Source organism: Vitis vinifera, chromosome 11, assembly GCF_030704535.1.
Source record: "Vitis vinifera cultivar Pinot Noir 40024 chromosome 11, ASM3070453v1".
Classification (NCBI taxonomy): Eukaryota; Viridiplantae; Streptophyta; class Magnoliopsida; order Vitales; family Vitaceae; genus Vitis; species Vitis vinifera.
The window spans coordinates 4,131,829-4,156,200 of NC_081815.1; the positions used below are offsets into that span (position 1 = coordinate 4,131,829).

General features: G+C 39.7%; 1 protein-coding gene across 1 annotated transcript; it reads left to right on the forward strand.

The window, feature by feature from the left end:
• The first annotated feature begins 3,033 nt into the window (after positions 1–3,033).
• LOC100257724 (uncharacterized) lies at positions 3,034–24,072 on the forward strand. The gene is made up of 10 exons (XM_010658098.3): positions 3,034–3,268; positions 3,684–3,772; positions 7,938–8,052; positions 18,306–18,342; positions 18,494–18,563; positions 18,862–18,966; positions 20,199–20,349; positions 20,457–20,539; positions 23,484–23,577; positions 23,670–24,072. Exons 2-10 carry the CDS (start codon positions 3,745–3,747, stop codon positions 23,755–23,757), a joined length of 771 nt encoding a protein of 256 aa, XP_010656400.1. The 5' UTR covers positions 3,034–3,268; positions 3,684–3,744; the 3' UTR covers positions 23,758–24,072.
• Positions 24,073–24,372: the final 300 nt, after the last annotated feature.

A 24,372-nucleotide genomic window follows, 5' to 3' on the forward strand; every position in this document is an offset into this window, starting at 1 on the left:
AATTCCATTATACAATAGAGAATATTACAAAGGATAGGACTAGATACAACTATTGGGTTCCCGAAACATCCCATGTTTCCCCACTCCTTGTATCCATACCTTACTACGAGCCCTCTCACTCCACCAGGTACCTCCCGTTCTTCCTCACATCTCTATCCACCTCGTATAGTCTCTATAGGCCCATCTCCATCTCATGACTTTTTCCCCTCATGACCTAGAATATTTATAGAGATATTTCTAAAAACCTTCCTTATTCTATAAGGAAGTCTAATATTACAATAATATATCAACCTAGAAATATTCTATACAATATTCTTTACAAAAATGAATATTTACTAATTAGGAATTTGGGACAATTCCCAACAATCTCCACCTTGGACCAAATTACATGAAGTTAATCTTCAATCTCTCCATGACACAAATCTTTTTGTATCATATCACCACGAAAGAGCAATCGACTCCACCTTCAGTGAAAATTCCTTTTGTTTTCATCTTGTGTGCTTTGTGATATTTTACTTTTCCAGAAATCTTCAACCCAAGCTCTGATACCAATTGTTGTGCCAGCGAAAGCTTTGATGCCAACGATGTTAGTTCAAGAACACAAAGATAAAACAATCACACATACGGTACACGAGGTTTTAACGTGGTTCGGCCAACCATGCCTACGTCCACGGATGAGAGAGAATAATTCCATTATACAATAGAGAATATTACAAAGGATAGGACTAGATACAACTATTGGGTTCCCGAAACATCCCATGTTTCCCCACTCCTTGTATCCATACCTTACTACGAGCCCTCTCACTCCACCAGGTACCTCCCGTTCTTCCTCACATCTCTATCCACCTCGTATAATCTCTATAGGCCCATCTCCATCTCATGACTTTTTCCCCTCATGACCTAGAATATTTATAGAGATATTTCTAAAAACCTTCCTTATTCTATAAGGAAGTCTAATATTACAATAATATATCAACCTAGAAATATTCTATACAATATTCTTTACAAAAATGAATATTTACTAATTAGGAATTTGGGACAATTCCCAACAATCTCCACCTTGGACCAAATTACATGAAGTTAATCTTCAATCTCTCCATGACACAAATCTTTTTGTATCATATCACCACGAAAGAGCAATCGACTCCACCTTCAGTGAAAATTCCTTTTGTTTTCATCTTGTGTGCTTTGTGATATTTTACTTTTCCAGAAATCTTCAACCCAAGCTCTGATACCAATTGTTGTGCCAGCGAAAGCTTTGATGCCAACGATGTTAGTTCAAGAACACAAAGATAAAACAATCACACATACGGTACACGAGGTTTTAACGTGGTTCGGTCAACCATGCCTACGTCCACGGATGAGAGAGAATAGTTCCACTATACAATAGAAAATATTACAAAGAATAAGACTAGATACAACTATTGGGTTCCCGAAACATCCCATGTTTCCCCACTCCTTGTATCCATACCTTACTACGAGCCCTCTCGCTCCACCAGGTACCTCCCGTTCTTCCTCACATCTCTATCCACCTCGTATAGTCTCTATAGGCCCATCTCCATCTCATGACTTTTTCCCCTCATGACCTAGAATATTTATAGAGATATTTATAAAAAACTTCCTTATTCTATAAGGAAGTCTAATATTACAATAATATATCAACCTAGAAATATTCTATACAATATTCTTTACAAAAAAGAATATTTACTAATTAGGAATTTGGGACAATTCCCAACACTTTTTTCTCTATCTAATGTGGGATCAAACAAATTCTCACACTAAGGTTAACGACTTGTTTCCAATTGTATGGATATTATTTGTTATAAGTTTAATGCGCTTTGAGACTTAAAAAAATAAGAATTGGTCATGAATTTTTCAAAGTAATTATCTTGAACAAACTCTTTTTTACATTTGTTAGCATGATATGAAATGAATAAATACATTGAATCTTATTAAATAAGTTCTTTAAAATTGAAGAAAAAAAACATATGCTTCAAAAATCAAGCTTTTTGGACAATGCAAAAATTATTTTAAAGATTTTTTTTTTCTTTTGACAAATCATTTGGCCTTTTTATAGCACATAATTAGAGATGAAAATTTTTCTTTCTTCTTGAGGCACAAGATAAATATCCATCATTCAATATGATAAAAATATCTCCTTTTCAATTACACACATTATAGATTTTTTTTTTTCTTTGTACAACCATTTCATAAATCATTTCCACTTTCTATAGTCCATAAGAAGTTCTTAATACATAAGATAAAAAGATCCCTCATTCAATATAATAAAATATTCCCTTTTGAAGTGTGAAAATATAATCCTATTTAATCAATTAAAAAATGAAAGCTTAAATGAAAAAAAAATTTCTTCAAAAAAGATGTTTCCAAATAAGTTATTATTATTTTAATAATTGAAAACATTAAAAAAAAACATGAATTATTAATTTTTCAATGTAATTTTCTAAAACTAGCTCTTATTTCGAATCAATAATACGAGACAGAATCAAGAAATATATTAAGAGCTAAAAAACTTTAACAAATAATAAATAAATAAAAATAAAATTCAAAATCAAATATTTCGATTGAATAAAAATACTATTTTTTCAAGCGTACGCTTGACGGAGATTGAGGGTCCTTACACCTTCAAAATATTAATTTAACTATTTTAATTCAATAAAAATATATCGATCCACTTTAATCCTTTAGTACAATCTAAACCTTTTTAGATTTACATTCAATGGAATAAATAAGAATATTGAATTTTTAATAAGAATATTGAAAAATAATATCTGGATTGTATAATATACGGATATCAAATTGACAACCTAGAATTTTTCGACGGTAAAATATCACCTTTTGAAGAACGAAAATATAACCTCTACCTAACCTAACGCCACGAATTAAAGCCTTGAAATCAATCCACCTACCCGGACGGGCCCAGGTGGTGGGTTAAGGGCTTGGTTTCAACCAGCAAGGGTATTTTGGTCTAATCAGCAAAATGAGGAAGACCAACGGTAACATTTCGTCCAAAGTGAAATGAGCGGCCCAGATTCAGCTCCAATATGGCAGGGATGGGTGCGAGTGGTGTGACCGTGTGAGTGATTTAGAGTGAAGATTCGCATATGTGCTGGCATTCCTCGTGGACTCTCTCATCGGAGTCGTACAGCTAGCTATATATCGACAAATAAACAAGACGCGAAGGAAAACTGGTGAACGAGTGAGAAATAGAAGAGAGAGAAAGCTGCCTTCGGAGTCTCCAACCTTACAGGTTCTACTGAACCCTAATATCATCTTCTCTTTTTCCTTCCTCAATTCTTCATTTTCTTCATCTTTTTCTTAATTTTTTTTAGATATACTATTTCATTATATTGTCATTTATTTTTAAGATTTGAATTTTAGTTTGATTGTAATGGGTACCCAGGACTCATCCTTGGTTGTAATTTTATTAATTTTTGTTCTTTGGAATTTCTTGGTATGGAATTTGGTTATTCACTCATGGGTCTTGTGTGATGTCTTGTTTAATTGAGATTTTGTGCTTCTCATTGTGGGTTTCGGAAAGGGGTTTTTGCACAATGTTGGTGATGGGTGAGGGAGGGTGATTGATGCAAATTCATGGGTTTTGTCATGTAGTGAAGCATTGGGTGTTTCGAGGTTATTCAGTTTGGCTGTTTCTTTGACTGCAGGAGCTCTTCCAACAATTTGCAATAGTTGGTCCCTCTAGGGTGGTTTTTTCTTGGGGATAATATGAGCTTTACTGGCCCATCTGTTTCTGGTTAGTTGTTTCCTTTTCTTCAATGCCTCCATGGTTCAATGGCAAAATAAATTGATTAGTGAATAATCTGTGTTCTTTGTCTTTCTTTGCACAATCTGTTTGGTTGCTGATAAGATTGAGGAAAAGGGAAAAAAAAAGGATTTTTTTTTTTTCTCTAATAAGCAAGCAAGAGAGAAAATATACTAATGAAAAGGGCTATACAGGTTGTATAAAGGGAAAGAAAAAGGCATAGATAGCCAAAATGAGGTAAAATACAAAAAACTGTTCTTTCGCTTGATTAGACTTGATCCCAACTACAAACTCGAATGAAGACAGCTACTTCTGCAATGTACATCCTAACCCAAGACAACAAATTAATCACAAACAAACTCTTGAAAGAATGAACTGATTTTCCAACATTTTCAAATGCTCGTTGGTTTCTCTCTTTCCATGAAGTTCAAAAAATACACAGTAAGGCAACTCTCCAAACCTTTTGTTGCTTTCTCCTCACAAAGGAGTCATGTCAGCTTAAAAGGGCATCCTTAACTGACAAAAGGAGGAACCCAAGCAACTCCAAATAAAGCAAAAACCAGGTACTAAAGCTCCTTAGCTTTAGGGCAATGAAGAAAGATATGATCAATAAACTCTACCTTGCTTTTACTTAGGTAACATCTGTTTGCCAAAGACCAACTTCTCTCCTGAAGTTGCTTTAAAGTCAAAACCCTTCACCAACATGCTTCTCAAATGAAAAAACTCACTTAGGATAGAATCCATGAATTCCAAATAATGCCATTGGGGAAAAAAATTGAGCATCGCAGCTTCAACCTAGAATATTAAGGTTTTACTAAGAAAACATCATTCCTTGAGTCCATCACACTACTCTATTGTTCTTTCCTTTCTTCATAGACTCCCCATGCAATCTTGAGAAAAGAGACTCTACGATGTCCAACTCTCGGTCGTTTGGTCGCCTAGCAAAACAAAGGTTCCAATGCTCCCCTCCCCTTGTTCCTCCTAAACATTTTCTACTCAAACATCTTTATTCATAGCTAAGACATACAAGGTGGGAAAAGAGATGTGCAAGGGTTCCTCCCCATACCATCTATCCACCCAAAACTTCACCGTCCTCCCATCCACCACCTCAAAAGAAGCTTTAGAGTTGAAGAGATCTCACCCTTTTCTAATAGCTTTCTAAGGCCCAACCTTATACTGCTTCTCACAATGCTAGATCTCCAACCTCGTTACTCCTTTTCATATTTTTCTTGAATAACTTGCTTCTATAAAGCATCTCATTTAGAAGCATATCTCCAACTCCATTTTCAAAACAGAGCCCTTTTCAGAGAAGAAAGACTTTTGATGCTGAGTATCTCCTCATTTCTTTTCTTTGTGTCTGATTGACCAATTCACTTAGTGCAACTTTTTCTCCAAAGCGTCTCCTCCTTAAAGGATACCTCTTTAAATCTTCTCAAATCTCATTTTGATTTTACTAGGGATGTTGAACAAAGACATAAAGTTGATAGACAAATTGGATAAGTCTCCCTCCTTTCAAAACATACTACCTTTTCCACATTGAGAGATTACATCTAATCTTTCCTTTGCTCTATTCCACACTAAATCCACTATGAAAGGAGCTACTAGAGGAAGACATAGGTAAGTAGACAAAAGTTTACCCACCTAACAACCTAACTTTGTAGCCAAATCCTCTACATTGGCAACCTTACCTATAAAGATTACTTCACTTTTTTGAAGGTTGATTTTCAGACCTAAGATAGCTTCGAACCATATAAAAAGCCAACTTAAATAGACCATATGAGAGTGAGAAGCCTTGCAAAAGACAAGGGTATTGTCAATAAACAACAAATGTGAGACCTCCACACCCTCTTCCTTAACCCTGCATCCAACAAATCCCACCCCCCACCCCTTCCCTCAGCCCTCTCCAACAGGCAATTGGTAGCCTTCATTACCTCACAAACAAATGGGGAAAAAGAGGATATCTTTGTCTTTATTTTGTAGAGCTTTGGAAGAAACCAAATGGGGTACCATTTACAACGGCAAAGAACTTCATTATAGAAATGCACCATTTGATCCAATCTTATCCACTCTTGGTCAAAACCCATCTTATCTATAGTAGCTAGCAAGAACCCTCATTTAATGTGATCTAAGCCTTCTCAATGTTTAATTTGCAAATAACACCACTAGAATTGCTCCTTTGCATAGAGTCAATAACATCATTAGCAATAAGAGTTGCTTTAAGAATTTGTCTTCCCTCTATAAAAGCATTTTTAAACTTGGAAACTACTCTTCCCACTACCTTTCTCAGCCTATTGGACAAAACCTTAGCTAGTAACTTGTGTAAGCCGCCTACCAAACTGATAGACTTGAAATCTTGCAAGTCCTCGACATTACCTTTCTTGAGAATTAACATTAGAAAAGTAGCATTCAAATTTTTTACCAATCTTTCCTAAACAAAAAATTCCTTGAACAAGCCTAAAACCTTCTCTTTCACAACAATCCCAACAAAATTGCTAGAAGGCTAAAGAGAACCCATGAAGGTTAGGAGCTTTGTCCCCATTCAATTTTGACAATGCACAAAACACCTTCTCCTTAGAGAAAGACGTTTCTAAACCAATAGCCTCCTAACTCTCTAAGGCTTTGAATGACATCCCATCTATACTAAGTCTTCAAACTCTTGGATCAAACAACAAATTGTGATAAGTTTGAGCAATCCCTTCCTTAATCTCATTCAACTCATTTAGCTAAATCCCATTTAATTTGATTTTGTCCAAAAAGTTTCTTCTACAATGTGCATTAGCCATCTTATGAAAAATTTAGTGGACATAGTTGTGAAAGACGTGTCTAGGCTCCAGGCGGCCTGACGCCACCCTTCAACGCCTCGCCTGATTGCAAGCGCCGCCCCTTCACGGAGGCGTTGATTAAGCGCACTAGGCGCTCTCCTCTCAACCAGGCGTGACGCCCCTAACAAGTGCGCTTCTATCCTCTACCGTCTTCTTCTTCTTCTTCTTTTTCTCTTTTTGGTCATCTTCTCACCCTTCGACGACGAGTTGCAGAGCAGCAGAAGGAGAATGACGAGGGTTTTGTTTTTTTTTTTTTTTAAATATCAGGCTCCAAAACGATGTTGTTTTGTCCGTTGTTCTTTTAAAAGAAATAGGCCAAAACAACATTGTTTTGTAGCTTGATCTTAAAAAAAAAAAAAAAAAAAAAAGGCCAAAAACGCTGTTTGGGCCTGTTCTTCTTCTAAAACCCAATATATGCTTGTGTTTGGACTTGTAAAACACAAAAAAAAAATAAAAAATTCCCTAGCCTCCTGAACAGGGTGAAGAAAAGAAGAAGGGGAAAAATTTCGGGCACTTGATTTTATTATATAAAAATATAAATGTAAAATAAAGTGTGCCTCACTTCACTAAAGCCTATGCCTTAGGTGCGCCTTGCGCCTTAGGCTCCAAGAGGACTTTGCGCCTTGAGCCTTTTAAAACTATGTTTCTGTCTCCACCCTTCAACCAAATCTCTCTCGATTTTTTTTGTTTCCAAGAAACTTCTTCCAAAGATGCCCACTTACAAGACTCTTCTTTGGCTATCCTTTTAGCTTCAACCTCCTCAAGAGAAAGAGAAAACTCCCTTTCCTTTGCATCCCAAAAGCCCACCCGATTAAAAGCAATTTTCTTTCTTATAGCTATGTTGCTGAAAACCTCTTTATTCCAAACCTTCAAATTAGATTCCAAAGCTTTCAGCTTAGAAACCAACACAAAACTGCATGAACTACTGATTTGGTATCCCATCCACCATCTCTTAATCAAGTCTTTAAACCCACCTGCTTTCAACCGGCCTGAAAGGGATGCTACCTCTTCTTATCCCTCCACCATCTAGAAGAAGAGTCGGGTGGGCTTGAAAGAAATGAAAACCTCACCTAAACTAAGTCAGATGGTTGGAATCGGCTCTATTTTCAGTGGAGGGTATTATTTTTCTGGTTCTAAATAATGGGAAACTTTACTTTTTCTGGGAAAACTGGATGTTGATTCATCTGGGAATTCCATGTATAAATAATTTTGTATAAACCGTTGTTGAAGTCTATGTTAGGGTTTTTTCAAGAATTATCCACTTCTTCTTATTATGCATCATGGTTTTGTGTATTCTTTCAAGCAAATTGAATTGTATTGCAACAATGTCTCAGGTGGTAGAACTGTTAAAAGGGCATTTGAGTTTGGAAGGACCTATGTGGTCAGGCCCAAAGGGAAGCACCAGGCAACTGTGGTTTGGCTACATGGCCTTGGTGATAATGGATCAAGGTAACTGTCACAATTTCACATTGTTTTCTCCATTTGTGAATCTTTAGCTGGATCTTGTTAGCATTGTTTTAGAATAACACTCATCCAATTAGCTTGTGTTTTGACCCTTCTTTTTATGTTTTCTCCTGGTTTGAAGGGGAAAAGAAAAGATAATTGCTGAACTTATATTTTCATTCATCTGATGGGTTTGTGTATGTGTAAAACAGAATGCAAATTGTTAAAAGTTTTTTAACCTTGTTAAGAGAGAGAGAGAAGAAAACCTTGATTCTCATTCATGTAGTTTCTACTTACAATTGAGAAAATATATATATACAAGGCTAGGAGTCCTAACTACCATACATGTGACCTATATTAAAAAAAAGGAAAGATTGTACACTATAAATTCATTATATTCAACACTCCCCCTCAAGCTGGAGCATATACGTCATATGCACCAAGTTTGTTACAAATGTATTTAATCCTAGGACCTCTGAGAGATTTAGTGAAGATGTCTGCTAGTTGATCATTTGAATTAACAAAACTTGTAGCAACACATCCTGATGCGATCTTCTCTCTAATGAAGTGACAGTCAACTTCAATATGTTTGGTCCTTTCATGAAAGACTGGATTGGATGCAATATGTAATGCAGCCTGGTTATCACAGATGAGTTTCATCTGTTCATCCTTTCCAAATCTCAACTCTCGAAGAAGATGTCTCAACTATATGAGTTCACATGTTGCCAAAGTCATAGCTCGATACTCAGCTTCAGCACTAGATTTGACCACTACATCTTGTTTCTTACTCTTCCAAGATATTAGATTACCTCCAATAAAAACACAGTACCTTGAAGTGGAACGTCTATCTGTGGGTGAGCCAGCCCAATCTGCATCTGTGTAACCAACAACCTGAGTATGACCTCTGTTCTCGTATAACACACCTTGGCCTGGTGTACTTTTGATATATCGAAGAATGCGGATTACGACATCCCAATGGCTATCACATGGTGACTGTAGGAATTGACTAACAACGCTCACAGGAAAAGAAATGTCTGGACGAGTAATGGTGAGATAGTACAATTTACCTACGAGCCGTCGATATCTTCCAGGGTCTCCTAAAGGCTCCCCCTGTCCTGGTACAAGTTTGACATTCGGATCCATAGGTGTGTCTATCGGTTTACAGTCTAACATACCAGTTTCTTCCAGGATGTCTAAAGCATACTTCCTTTGGGAAAGGACCACGCCGGAATTGGATTGAGTTATCTCAATTCCCAAGAAAACCAGGAGGTTGCTCCATATAAACTTCCTCGGCAAGATCACCATGAAGGAAGACATTTTTAATATCCAACTGATAAAGAGGCCAAGAACACATAGCAGCCATGGAGAGAAGCAAGCGAACAAAAGCAATCTTGACAACAGGGGAGAATGTGTCACCATAATCAGAACTATAAACCTGAGTATAGCCTTTAGCAACTAAGCGGGCCTTAAGGCGATCAACTTGACCATCAGGACCAACCTTAACTGCATAGACCCAACAACAGCCAACTGTAGATTTACCAGAGAGTAAAACAACAAGATCCCAAGTGCCATTAGAGTGCAGAGCATCCATTTCATCCACCATTGCCTGTCGCCAGCCTGGATGGGAAAGAGCTTCATGGGTGCTCTTTGGAAGAGAAACAGAGGATATAGCAGAAATAAAAGCAGAATAGGGTGAAGATAATCGATGATAACTCAAAAAATTGTAAATAGGATGAGGATTACGAGTAGAGCGAGTACCTTTCCGAATAGCAATGGGTAAATCATCAGGAGAAGGCAGAGCCGGGGCAGGAGAAGTTGAAGGGATAGGAAGTGAGTCAGCAAGTGCCTCAGCAAAAGGGAGAGGAGCAACGACACGAGGGCGACGATGATAAACTTGAAGTGGTCGAGGAGGCACAACATCAGATGGGGAGACAATGGGAAGGGGCAAGACTTCAGAAACAGGAAGAGACTCAGAAGTGGTGGAAAAGAATAGTGAGTCCTTAAAGAAAGTGACATCAGCGGAGATAAAGTATCGATGAGTCTCAAGGGAATAACAACGATAACCCTTCTGAAGTCTGGAATATCCCAAGAAGAGGCACTTCATGGCTTTGGCGGAAAGCTTGTCCTGTCCAGGAGTGAGAATATGAACAAAGCAAGTACAACCAAAGACACGAGGATGAAAGAAATAAAGTGGTTGGTCAGGGAAGAGAAGGAAATGAGGAATCTGATCATGTAAAACAGAGGAGGGCATACGATTAATTAAATAACAAGCGGTAAGAATAGTGTCCCCCCAAAAACGAAAAGGAACATTACTATGGAGAAGGATAGTACGAGCTGTCTCAACAAGATGTTGATTCTTACGTTCAGCTACCCCATTTTGTTGAGGAGTATGAGTACAAGAAGACTGATGAAGAATCCCATGATGAGACATAAATGAAGTAAATGGGGCTGAAAAATATTCCCTTACATTATCACTGCGTAACACACGAATAGAAATATTGAACTGGGTCTGGATTTCAGCATAAAATTTTTGGAAAATAGAGAATAATTCAGCTCGATTTTTTATTAAAAATAACCAAGTACATCGAAAATAGTCATCAATGAAAGTGACAAAATACTGAAATCCTAACGTAGACGTAGTCCGACAAGGACCCCAAATATCAGTGTGGACAAGCTCAAAAGGAGACTTTGCCCGATTATTCAAACGCTTTGGGAACGAGACACGAGTATGTTTCCCAAGCTGACATGACTCACACGAAAGTGGCGACAAAGTGGAAAAACGAGGGACCATCTTCTGGAACTTGGAGAGACTAGGGTGGCCCAAACGACTGTGAATGAGGAGAGGAACATCAGTGGAAATGCAAACTGCAGGAGATGAATCCGAGGTGAGGTGATAGAGGCCTTGAGACTCACGTCCTATGCCAATCGTCTTCCCCGTACTCCGGTCCTACAAGGTCACAAATTTATCAGAAAAGATAATAGAGCAATTAAGAGTACGAGTGATTTTGCTGATGGAAATAAGATTAAAAGGACATTCAGGAGTATAAAGGACAGAAGTGAGAGGTAGAGAAGGCAGAGGAAGGGCCAAACCAATACTTTTAGCTACAGTTTGAGAACCATTAGCTAAGGTAACAGTAGGTAAAGCAGAGGTAGTAGTAATAGAGGAGAAAAGATCTTTATTACCAGATAGGTGATCAGAAGCTCCAGAATCTAGAATCCAGGGTCCAAGAGAAGATGTGTGGGTAAGGCAGGCAGAAGCATTACCAGGCTGGGCAACAGAAGCAACAGAAGCCTGAGATGCGGAGGAGCTCGGAGGCTGAGGCAGCTGAGAATCAGAGGATTGGGCCACATGGGCAGTGCGAGGAGGCCGTCCATGTAACTGATAGTAACGATCGCAAGTGTGGCCAAGTTTATTGCAATAGGTGCAATGAGGACATTGGCCTCTACCTCGGTTACCACTGCGTCCTCCTCGAGAGGTAGTGTGAGAAACTAATATAGAAGAATCTGAAATGCTATCAGATGGCAAAGTTTGAGTGGACGAGATACGAAGGAGGTGAGCAAACACATTATCCAAGGACGGAACTGATGAACTACCAAGAATTTGATCGCGGACAGGCTTAAGATCCGGACGGAGGCCAATAAGAGTAAGGACCATGAAGAACTTATCAAGCTGTGTTTGTTGAGCCCCAACATCAGGAGTAAGAGGCATCACAATCAAAAACTCCTCCTTAAGAGAGGCAATCTGGCCAATATAAGTAGATAGATCTGTTGAGAGAGAGAGAAAGAAGAAAAACTTTAATTCTCATTCATGTAATGTCTACTTACAATTGAGAGATATATATATACAAGGCTAGGAGTCCTAACTACCATACATGTGACCTATATTAACAAGGAAAGATAATATACTATAAATACATTATATTCAACACTCCCCCTCAAGCTGGAGCATATACGTCATATGCACCAAGCTTGTTACAAATATATTTAATCCTAGGACCTCTGAGAGATTTAATGAAGATGTCTGCTAGTTGATCATTTGAATTGACAAAACTTGTAGCAATACATCCTGATGCGATCTTCTCTCTAATAAAATGACAGTCAACTTCAATATGCTTGGTCCTTTCATGAAAGACTGGATTGGATGCAATATGTAATGCGGCCTGGTTATCACAGATGAGTTTCATCTGTTCATCCTTTCCAAATCTCAACTCCTGAAGAAGATGTCTCAACCATATGAGTTCACATGTTGCCAAAACCATAGCTCGATACTCGGCTTCAGCGCTAGATCTGGCCACTACATCTTGTTTCTTACTCTTCTAAGATATTAGATTACCTCCAATAAAAACACAGTACCCTGAAGTGGAACGTCTATCTGTGGGTGAGCCAGCCCAATCTGCATCTGTGTAACCAACAACTTGAGTATGACCTCTATTCTGGTACAATACACCTTGGCCTGGTGTACTTTTGATATATCGAAGAATACGGATTACGGCATCCCAATGGCTATCACATGGTGACTGTAGGAATTGACTAACAACACTCACAGGAAAAGAAATGTCTGGACGAGTAATGGTGAGATAGTTCAATTTACCTACGAGCCGTCGATATCTCCCGGGGTCTCCTAAAGGCTCCCCCTGTCCTGGTACAAGTTTGACATTCGGATCCATAGGTGTGTCTACCGGTTTACAGTCTAACATACCGGTTTCTTCCAGGATGTCTAAAGCATACTTCCTTTGGGAAAGGACCACACCAGAACTGGATTGAGCTATCTCAATTCCCAAGAAATACTTGAGTTTCCCCAAGTCTTTGGTCTGAAAGTGGGTAAAAAGATGTTGCTTTAGTTTCTGAATACCATCCTGATCACTGCCTGTAATGACGATGTCGTCCACATAAACAACCAGATAAATACACTGCCCCAAGGAGTTATGATGATAAAAAACTGAATGGTCTGCTGTACTGCGAAGCATGCCAAACTCTTGAACAACAGAACTAAAACGGCTAAACCATGCTCGAGGAGATTGTTTCAAGCCATATAGAGAACGGCGTAACCTGCACACTAAACCAGACTCCCCCTGAGCAACAAAACCAGGAGGTTGCTCCATATAAACTTCCTCGGCAAGATCACCATGAAGGAAGGCATTTTTAATATCCAACTGATAAAGAGGCCAAGAACACATAGCAGCCATGGAGAGAAGCAAGCGGACAGAAGCAATCTTGGCAACAGGTGAGAATGTGTCACCATAATCAGAACCATAAACTTGAGTATAGCCTTTAGCAACTAAGCGGGCCTTAAGACGATCAACCTGACCATCAGGACCAACCTTAACTGCATAGACCCAACGACAACCAACTGTAGATTTACCAGAGGGTAAAACAACAAGATCCCAAGTGCCATTAGAGTGCAGAGCAGCCATTTCATCCACCATTGCCTGTCGCCAGCCTGGATGGGAAAGAGCTTCATGGGTGCTCTTTGGAAGAGAAACAGAGGATATAGCAGAAACAAAAGCAGAATAGGGTGAAGATAATCGATGATAACTCAAAAAATTGTAAATAGGATGAGGATTACGAGTAGAGCGAGTACCTTTCCGAACAGCAATGGGTAAGTCATTAGGAGAAGGCAGAGCCGGGGCAGGTGAAGCCGAAGGGATAGGAAGTGAGTCAGCAGGTGCCTCAGGAAAAGGGAGAGGAGCAACGACACGAGGGCGACGATGATAAACCTGAAGTGGTCGAGGGGGCATAGCATCAGGTGGGGAGACAATGGGAATGGGCAAGACTTCAGAAACAGGAAGAGACTCAGAAGTGGTGGAAAAGAATGGTGAGTCCTCAAAGAAGGTGACATCAGCGGAGATAAAGTATCGATGAGTCTCAAGGGAATAACAACGATAACCCTTCTGAAGTCTGGAATATCCCAAGAAGAGGCACTTCATGGCTTTGGCGGAAAGCTTGTCCTGTCCAGGAGTGAGAATATGAACAAAGCAAGTACAACCAAAGACACGAGGAGGAAGGAAATAAAGTGGTTGGTCAGGGAAAAGAAGGGAGTGAGGAATCTGATCGTGTAAGACAGAGGAGGGCATACGATTAATCAAATAACAAGCGGTAAGAACAGCGTTCCCCCAAAAACGAAAAGGAACGTGACTATGGAGGAGGAGAGTACGAGCTGTCTCAACAAGATGTCGATTCTTGCGTTCAGCTACCCCATTTTGTTGAGGAGTATGAGCACAAGAAAACTGATGAAGAATCCCATGATGAGACATAAACGAAGTAAATTGGGCTGAAAAATATTCCCTGGCATTGTCACTGCGTAACACACGAATAGAAATATTGAACTGGGTTTGGATTTCAGTATAAAATTTCTGGAAAATAGAGAATAACTCAGCTCGATTTTTCATTAAAAATAACCAAGTACATCGAGAATAGTCATCAATGAAAGTGACAAAATACTGAAATCCTAAAGTAGACGCAGTCCGACAAGGACCCCAAACATCAGTGTGGACAAGCTCAAAAGGAGACTTTGCCCGATTATTCAAACGCTTTGGGAACGAGACACGAGTATGTTTCCCAAGCTGACATGACTCACACGGAAGCGACGACAAAGTGGAAAAACGAGGAACCATCTTCTGGAACTTGGAGAGACTAGGGTGGCCCAGACGATTGTGAATGAGGAGAGGAGCATCAGTGGAAATGCAAACTGCAGGAGATGAATCTGAGGTGAGGTGATAGAGGCCTTGAGACTCACGTCCTATGCCAATCGTCTTCCCCGTACTCCGGTCCTGCAAGGTCACAAATTTATCAGAAAAGGTAATAGAACAATTAAGAGTACGAGTGATTTTGCTGATGGAAATAAGATTAAAAGGACATTCAGGAGTATAAAGGACAGAAGTGAGAGGTAGAGAAGGCAGAGGAAGGGCCAAACCAATACCTTTAGCCACAGTTTGAGAACCATTAGCTAAGGTAACAGTAGGTAAATCAGAGGTAGTAGTAATAGAGGAGAAAAGATCCTTATTACCAGATAGGTGATCAGATGCTCCAGAATCTAGAATCCAGGGTCCAAGAGAAGATGTGTGGGTAAGGCAGGCAGAGGCATTACCAGGCTGGGCAACAGAGGCAATAGAAGCCTGAGATGTCTGAGATGCGGAGGAGCTCGGAGGCTGAGGCAGCGGAGAATCAGAGGACTGGGCCATATGGGCAGTGCGAGGAGGTCTTCCATGTAACTGATAGCAACGATCGCGAGTGTGGCCAAGTTTATTGCAATAGGTGCAATGAGGACGTTGGCCTCTACCTCGGGTACCACTGCGTCCTCCTTGAGAGGTAGTTTGAGAAACTAACACAGAAGAATCTGAAGCGCTATCAGATGGCAAAGTCTGAGTGGACGAGATACGGAGGAGGCGAGCAAACACATCATCCAAGGACGGAACTGATGAACTACCAAGAATCTGATCACGAATAGGCTCAAGATCCGGACGGAGGCCAATAAGAGTAAGGACCATGAAGAACTTGTCAAGCTGTGTTTGTTGAGCCCCAACATCAGGAGTAAGAGGCATCACATTCAAGAACTGCTCTTTAAGAGAGGCAATCTGACCAATATAAGTAGATAGATCCAAGTCCTGTTGGCTGAGATGGACAATAGCAGAAGCCACCTTATAAAGACGCTGGATATCATTCGTGTATAATCCTTTGGCCTGAGTCCAAAATTTAAAACAAGTTTTATAGGCCTGAAGATGAAGAAGAATCCGGGGATCAACCGATTGCCATAATACACTACATAACTGTGCATCTATCTTCCTCCACTGTACGCGGTCAACCTCAGGGATATCTGCCTCCTGGGTAACCAAGTGATCCTCATATCCTTGACCCATAAACCAAAGTTCAACAGAGGCAGACCAGGAAAGATAATTTTCACTGCCAACCAATTTCTCTGAAGTAATCATAGGAGATCCAGAGATAACAGAGGTAAAGATCTGATTTTTGGTGGTCATATTCACGTATTTGGATCGAAGAGAGCCCTAATACGGCTTCAGATTGCGACGTGGCACCACCGAAAAAGGGAGACGGCCTCAGATCGCGACGTGGTACCACCAGAAAGGTAGAAGAACACTTCCCAAGGCACGTGCAGGGATTGGGGTGGAGAGAAAGTAGCCGGAACTTCGCCGGAAAGGCTGTTTGGAGGGCTGACGGAGACAAAAATCCCCAAAAGAGGTACGTGCAGGGCTCGGATGGGAGAACCAGGTAGGTAGGGATGCTGGTCGGCGGCAGACGAGGCTGGAGGAGGAGGCGCGTCGCCGGAAAAGGCCTCACGCGCCCTCACGCGCCGGCTCGTGAGATGCAGTCGCCGGCCGGAAAATGGCGCGTGGCCGGCGCGTGGATCCTCTTTTGGTGCCGGTGCCTTCACAAAAGTTGGAGATCTCCTCCAGGCGCTCCTTCTGGTATGGTCGGTGTCGGAAAAATAGGTCGCCGGAAAAGTTCGCCGGAAAATTTCGCCGGCGGTGAGTGGTTTCTAACGACGTTCCGACTGACCGGAAAGTATTGGGAGATGGGGAAGGTGACCGGAATGAAACACGGTCACCGGAAGGTTGCCCGGAGTTGATGACACGGGAAACAGGAAAGAATTAGGTTTTCTTCCCTAGCTCTGATACCATGTTGAGAGAGAGAGAAAGAAGAAAAACCTTAATTCTCATTCATGTAATGTCTACTTACAATTGAGAGATATATATATATACAAGGCTAGGAGTCCTAACTACCATACATGTGACCTATATTAACAAGGAAAGATAATATACTATAAATACATTATATTCAACAAGATCCAAGTCCTGTTGGCTAATATGGACAATAGCAGAAGCCACCTTATAAAGACGCTGGATATCATTCGTGTATAATCCTTTGGCCTGAGTCCAAAATTTAAAACAAGTTTTGTAGGCCCGAAGATGAAGAAGGATCTTGGGATCAACTGATTGCCATAATACACTACATAACTAGGTATCTATCTTTCTCCACTGTACGTGCTCAACCTCAGGGATATCTGCCTCCTGTGTAACCAAGTGATCCTCATATCCTTGTCCCATAAACCAAAGTTCAACAAAGGCAGACCAAAAAAGATAATTTTCACTACCAACCAATTTCTCCGAAGTAATCATAGGAGATCCAGATATGACAGAGGAAAAAATGGAAGTTTTAGTAGCCATATCCACTTATCTGGAGAATGAAGTATATTTGGATCGAAGAGAGCCCTAATACGGCTTCAGATGCGGCTGAAGAAGGAAAAACCGAAGAATCGCCCGTGTGAGAGACCAAATAGAAAAGAAAAACAACCGTGGCACCACCGGAAAGGTAGAAGAACACTTCCCAAGGCACGTGCAGGGATTGGGGTTGAGAAAAAATAGCCGGAGGACGCTGGAAAAACTGTTCGGAGGGCCGGCGGAGGCAAAAGAACCCCAAAAAAGGCACGTGCAGGGCTCGGATGGCAGAAACAGATATGAAGGGTGGCTAGTCGGCGTCAGGCGAGGCTGGAGGAAGAAGCGCGTCGCCGGGAAGTGGCTCACGCGCCGACGCGTGAGATGCAGACTCCGGCCGGAAAAACGCCCGTGGCCGGCACCGTGGGTGGTTTTCTGGCTCCGGTGCTTTGGGAAAAATTGGAGATCTCCTCCAGGCGCTCCTTGCAGTGTCGGAAAAAGATGTCGTCGGAAAAGTCGCCGGCGGTGAATGTTTTCTAACGACGATTCGACCGACCGGAAAGCTTTGGGGTTTGGGGAAGGTGACCGGAATGAAACACGGTCACAGGAAGGTTTCCCGGAATTGATGACACGGGGAAACTGGAAAGAATTAGGTTTTCTTCCTTGACTCTGATACCATGTTAAGAGAGAGAGAGAAGAAAACCTTGATTCTTATTCATGTAGTTTCTACTTACAATTGAGAAAATATATATATACAAGGCTAGGAGTCCTAACTACCATACATGTGACCTATATTAAAAAAAAGAAAGATTGTACACTATAAATTCATTATATTCAACAAACCTCTTAATTTTGCTTTATTTTGCTTTCAAATGGAATTTTATGACTCTATAATGGAATTTATGAATCTATATTTTCTTTAATCATTATGTTACATCCACATTAGGCTTCCAGTTTTATATGCTGGAGTTCCATGTAGAACACAAATTACACAATGGACCTATTCATTTTAATGGATATATAAGCACACTCTAAGATTAAGCAATATTGACTCAAGTGCTCCTTTTGTGCTTTGGTTTTGTATGGCAGCTGGTTCCAGCTCTTGGAGACCCTCCCTCTTCCAAATGTAAGGATAAGTGTTTTTAAATTTCTTAAGATCTTTTACACACTATGGTTTATATGGATCACTTTTTTGCTTCACATCCAATAATTGGAAAGCGGGGTACTGCTTCATTGGTTAGTCCATAATCTGTTTTGTTCAAAATTTTGTGTTGCAGATTAAATGGATATGCCCAACTGCTCCTACTCAACCAATAAGTATATTTGGCGGCTTTCCTTCCACTGCTTGTAAGTTTAATTGCTTTGTGGAACCTGCTTATTTTCCTTCGTTTAAAGATCACCATTTTGCACCTAGAAGTGATTGCATATTGAAGTGACCATATAGTGACCTTAAATACAAAAGGAGAAAAGTAATTGCATTAAGACTTCATCATGTTCATCTTTACTAATTTTCAATATGAAAGGAAAAATCTGCTTGTGGTTTAGGGTGAATCTTGTAATGGAGTGAAACTAATGACTGGAACCAAAGTTCTGCTGATAGTAATGCCATGGGAACCATCTGAAGTGCTTATGTTATTTAAATCAGGGTTTGATGTGGGAGAACTCTCAGAAGATGCTCCCGATGATTTAGAGGGTTTGGATGCTTCAGCAGCGCATGTTGCGAATTTGTTGTCAACAGAGCCAGCTGACAGTATGTTTTTCTATTCTATCTTTATAGTTGGATGGTTCTGATGAGACTCATCAGCATGGAATGTTGCAATTACTGTTTGCAATGTTGAAGCTTTTGAGACACCAATGCTTTGTCTTGTTGAGAAGTTGCAAGTGTGATAAGTTAGGATCTTACAACAGCCACTTTGATTCCTCTGTTGTAAGATTCCAGATTTTTCGTTTTCAGTTCCTTTACTTTCTTGCAATCTAATGGAGAACAAGACTCTAATATTGCTAGTCTTTTCAGTGTCTTGAAACTTGGTTTGCCTTGGTTAAATTTTTTGCTTGTTAAATCTTTGTTTTGAGCTAAAACAGGAATACTTATTTGCTAAAACTTCTGCATGAGATATTCCTCTAGAAAACCCTGTCTTTTCATTTTCTTTTCCCCCTCTTTATTTTATCTCTGCTGGTCTTGTTTCCTTCTTGTTATTGATTGATTAGACAAGTACCTTCCAGTATTATTATTATTATTTCTATTTTAATTCAGTGATGTGTCAAATCACTATTCGTGGATTGATCTCCAAGTTAAGCCAGTTGTGTGATAATAAAAATTTCATTCCTGCATCTTTGCATGCATTCATGTATAGTAACTATTTCACTTTATGGTTGTGTTAGGAAAGTCTTGTATGGTTAGTGCTTCTTGACTTGCAGAATGTACTAATCCTGTTGAAATAAAATTACCCTGCTGTCTGGTACAGGGAACTTCAAATGGGTCTACTATGTTTTCATAGCATTTGTAATGAGTTTTGGGCTTTATGTGTACAGTATCAGGTTTAGAATTTTGTTAAATGATTCAATTTCCTTTTCCTTTCATTTATGGCGATAAATAACGATGATTCCTGTTGCAAGTCCTTTCTTCTCTTTTAAAAAATGCATCTTTTGTCAAAAGGAGACAACGAGTTATAGCAGAGGGGTAGTAGTCATCCATAGTCAATACCTGGTTGCCCCCCAGCAAAGATGGGATCTAATCTCAGGTCTTTGGTACCCATTACTAAGAATGTGGAATTCTTCACTTTGAGTCCTCTTTAAAAGAGACAGATTTTTTGTACTTTCAAAGGCTTTTGAAAACACAATGAACTGATTTATTATCTGATGCAGAAATTTAGCTTATCCAAGGGGTGTTCAGCTGCTTGCCTAGTTGTTATTTTGAGTGCCGTAGCTTCTCTCAAGTTTCATCATTCTTTATCATCCTATATGTTATTTTTTCTTTTACAGTCAAACTTGGTGTTGGAGGCTTTAGTATGGGAGCAGCAATTGCCCTCTACTCCGCCACTTGCTTTGCTCTAGGAAAGTATGAGAACGGCAACCTGTATCCATCCAATTTAAGTGCGGTTGTGGGGCTAAGTGGCTGGCTTCCATGTGCAAAGTTGGGTTTCTTAAAACCTGCTCCTCATTCCGAACGCAGCACCCTTTATCTCTTTTGCCAATATTTTGGTGTCTATAATTATATGTTTGACTTATATTTCTTTCCAGGACCTTGGGTAACAAACTAGAGAGGGTGGAGGAGGCTGCAAGGCGGATTGCATCATTGCCCATTTTGCTTTGCCATGGTAGAGGTATTCATCTTGATCTCTCATGTGTTGATGTTGTAGGATTTACTTCATCAACAGGTAAAAGGTGGTGGAAATGTGTATATTTGATTTGAGCAACTACCTCTAGCACTGAAGAGTTATGCAGACCTCTTGCATCCGCATATCATCAGGATCAGGAAACAAATTGAGCTGCTCTCAAATAACTGCAGCTCAGAAAGTTTAGCATCTTACTTTGGCTTACTTATTTGCTATTGTTGAACTACCAAACTTATCCCAACATTTATAAGAGGTTTGATTATTCCTACCGCAATGTAAACATTGTTGTCACTTCTACCTCTACCTTTGCCTCTACCTCCTAAACCTCGGCCTCATACCTCTACCTTGTCCTATGGATGCAAGTGTAGATGCCATACTTGCACTTAAAATTGAAACAAAGGGATGTTAGAATACCTTTAGTATTAACATATGTTCACACTAGCATCACAAAATACAATCAATAACGTAAGCACTGGTTTGGAGAGATCACTGTAGCAAAACGCTTGTAGCAAATCACTGCAGCATGACATTGTATATATTTTTTTTCCTTTTTTTCTAAGGGTTAGGGTTTAGGGTTTTGGATAAACCTGCTCTGATACCATGTTGAACTACCAAACTTATCCCAACATGGTATGAAGCCTTGTTTGGTGAGAGGTCATGTGTTCGAACCTGACTATCATATATTTATATCCCTAATTTATTAAGCCCAAAAAAGGCTGTTGTGGTTGTTTGCCTACGAGCTTGTGTGTCTCTTCACATGTGGGTATGAGGCTGCACTTGAGGGATGGTGTTAAGAGCATATTGTAGCATGATATTGTAGTGGGTATTGTAGTGCGACATTGTAGTTTTTTTTTTTAAGAGGGTTAGGTTTGGGTCCACCCTAATACCATGTTGAACTACCAAACTTATCCGAGCATGATATCAAAGTTTCATTTGGTGGAAGGTCATGTGTTTGAATTTACTTCCATATATTTATATCCCTAATTTATTAATGAGCCCAATAGAGGCTGATTGTAGTTGTTTGCTCAAAGGTCTATGTGTCTCTCCATGTGCGGGTATGAGACTGCACTTGAGGGAGGTTCTCCACATGCGGGTATGGAACATCCTCCTTCAAGTGTAGCCCCATGCCCTCTAACATCCTTTTCTCAAGTGTAGCCCCAGACCCTCTAACATCCTCTCTCAAGTGTAGCCCCATACATGTACATGAGGACACAGGCCCTAATGCAAACAACCACTATCAGCCTCTTTTGGGCTTAATAAATTTTGGGGGTATAAATATAAGGTAGTGACGTTCGAGCACATGACCTCCCACCAAACAAGGTTCTAATACCATGTTGAGCTACTAATTTTCCTAAAAGTTTAAGTTTATAGGATTTAGATCCACTATGTATATCATGCGCTCTAACAACTATAACAGCTGAGCTCAAGCCTAAGCTTAGAGCTCAATAGCTAAAAAAGTCAGGCTGGAGCATCTGGTCACCTAACTAAGCTACACCATGAAAACATCATAAAACTGGTTTCACGCCTTACAATTCCTAGGCTGAATGAATCCCTCTCCTCCCATAGAGGTTCACCTCTCTATTTCCTCGGGTTTATACTTTAGATGGTTCTGAGGTTAAATGCTCCCCCTGCTTTTAGATTTTCAGTTACCAGTTTTCTATAGTTAACTAAATTGTACCTTCTCTGCATGGTTCTCTGCCTCTTGCACAGCTTACACTTTGTGCTTTAGGGCATCACAATCTGTCTCTCAACTATTTGTGGGTACTATTTGATGGTAAATGTCCAGTGATGATGGGTGTGCTTCATTCCCAATTCTTCCCATAAATACATTTGATCTCAAGGTTTCCATAATTGATCAATTGAATCTTTTTGCTTGATCCATGCTATTATGTTGATGTGATATTCCCCTTTGAACATTGGAGCCACTGCTCCTTGAAATGTAAGGTGCCAGAAGCCCCTTTGATCCTCATCTTTTGTATGACCAATCTGTCTTCCTTTTTGAGCTAGTGATTTCAGCTTCTGGATTCACAAATAAACTGTAACTTAACTCTAGTTTGACTGCCTAGACTCAACGAGTGCATCATAGTTCGAATGAGCAAGTTTTTAGTATTATGCTACTGGCTGATTTTACTTGCTTGCCATAGAATCCCTTGGAGTAGCCTAACTTGAGAATCTCTTTAAGTATCCTTTGGAAAACCCTGTATGCATTCTAAACTCTGCCCCAATATTTGATGCAAAATACATCTAATTCATGACCTAATGAAAATGATTATATTGCTCAATTCTTCCATCAAACTGAAGTGGGTTATTTGCATTAATTTATATGGGTCCCAGCGACTTACTCATTTTGTTCCTATCTTTGGTGTACACCTGATTAGCTGAGACTGATCAATACAAGTAAAATTGACCTTTTGACAATAGTAATAGGGGTAGAAACGGTTTATTTCATACTTTCTGTTATTAAGTTCCTAGTATTTGATTCCATTCTTACTTTTGTGAAAGCTCAAATGATTTATTGAGCATGTGACAAAATGCTCCAAACAAAAATAAGCAAAAACTTATGATAGGAAAAAAAAAATACAAAAGAAATAGACTTAAGCTTGATCACTATTATGCTATTTCTTAGTTAATTTTCTTTTATTTTGTGGAAGCACTATCAATTTAGGAAACTCAGAATGTTCATCGCACTTCATAGTTAGAGCACTTGAAGCAATGTCTAGTGTTTCAAACTTCAGCTGTGAAAATCAGCCAAGAGGCTGTTTAGTTAGGGGCAAGTTGTTAAATGTTTGTTCAGTTGATGTAGATCTTTCAATCGAGATATCAGACATCTCCAGATAATTCTCATTGTTTAGGCACTAGCACCTTGCCTTTAGTGATATAAGCTGCAGATTTCCAGGCACGCACGGAGTAATTTTGTTGAGTTTTGATGCAGGTGATGATGTTGTGCCCTTCAAATTTGGTGAAAAATCTTCGAAAGCCTTGACCTCAGCTGGATTTCGAGATCTGATGTTCAAAGAATATGATGGGTATGTAGATAGGGACTCCATCAAGAACCACCATGTTTAATTTTGAAAATATATTAGGGCAAGTTTTTTAGTGTTTTGTTCAAAATATTCAGGCTTGGCCACTACACAATTCCTGAAGAGATGGATGAGGTCTGCTCATGGCTAACTTCAAAGTTGGCACTTGAAGGGTGTTCTTCATGATTAAATCAATATGCATTCTTCAGAGTAATAGCTAGCAAGGCAGAGCAAGAAAAATGGTGGGGGAAAAGTTCATTACTTTGCACCAAGTAAATGTGAGCAAGTAAAAGCAGTTCTGGGTGTAAGAAAATGACTACAGTGACATTTATGCATGCTATACCTTATTATTGGTCCTCTTGTGTTTGTTATTGTTTGGCTGGTTGGCTCCCAGATGGGAGTCTGTTGGCAAATCATAGAAACGGTTATGGGTCATTAAAATTCAGTTTGGAATTTATTTATTTGACATTCAATCTGAATGGTAACTGCCTTGTTTTGTCATATGCTAACTTCACTGCTGCAATATTAACTTTGCAGAGCATGATAAAAAGACACATTAAACTTATCATAGCAATTACCATTACAACTACAGTTGGATCTGGTAGTCCCAACTCTTTTTTCTGTGAGTGAATGCAACTCATCTGCCAGTTACATGCACTCAATTGGCTGGTTAAGATATGTATGAAGCTGATGATTTAATAGTTGCAATGTCACTTGGTTCTTCATCTTCTTGTCCAGTACAATAAAGAAAAGGGAGGTTGGACTGTTATTGCTTCATCACATTTGATTATAGGCAAACCA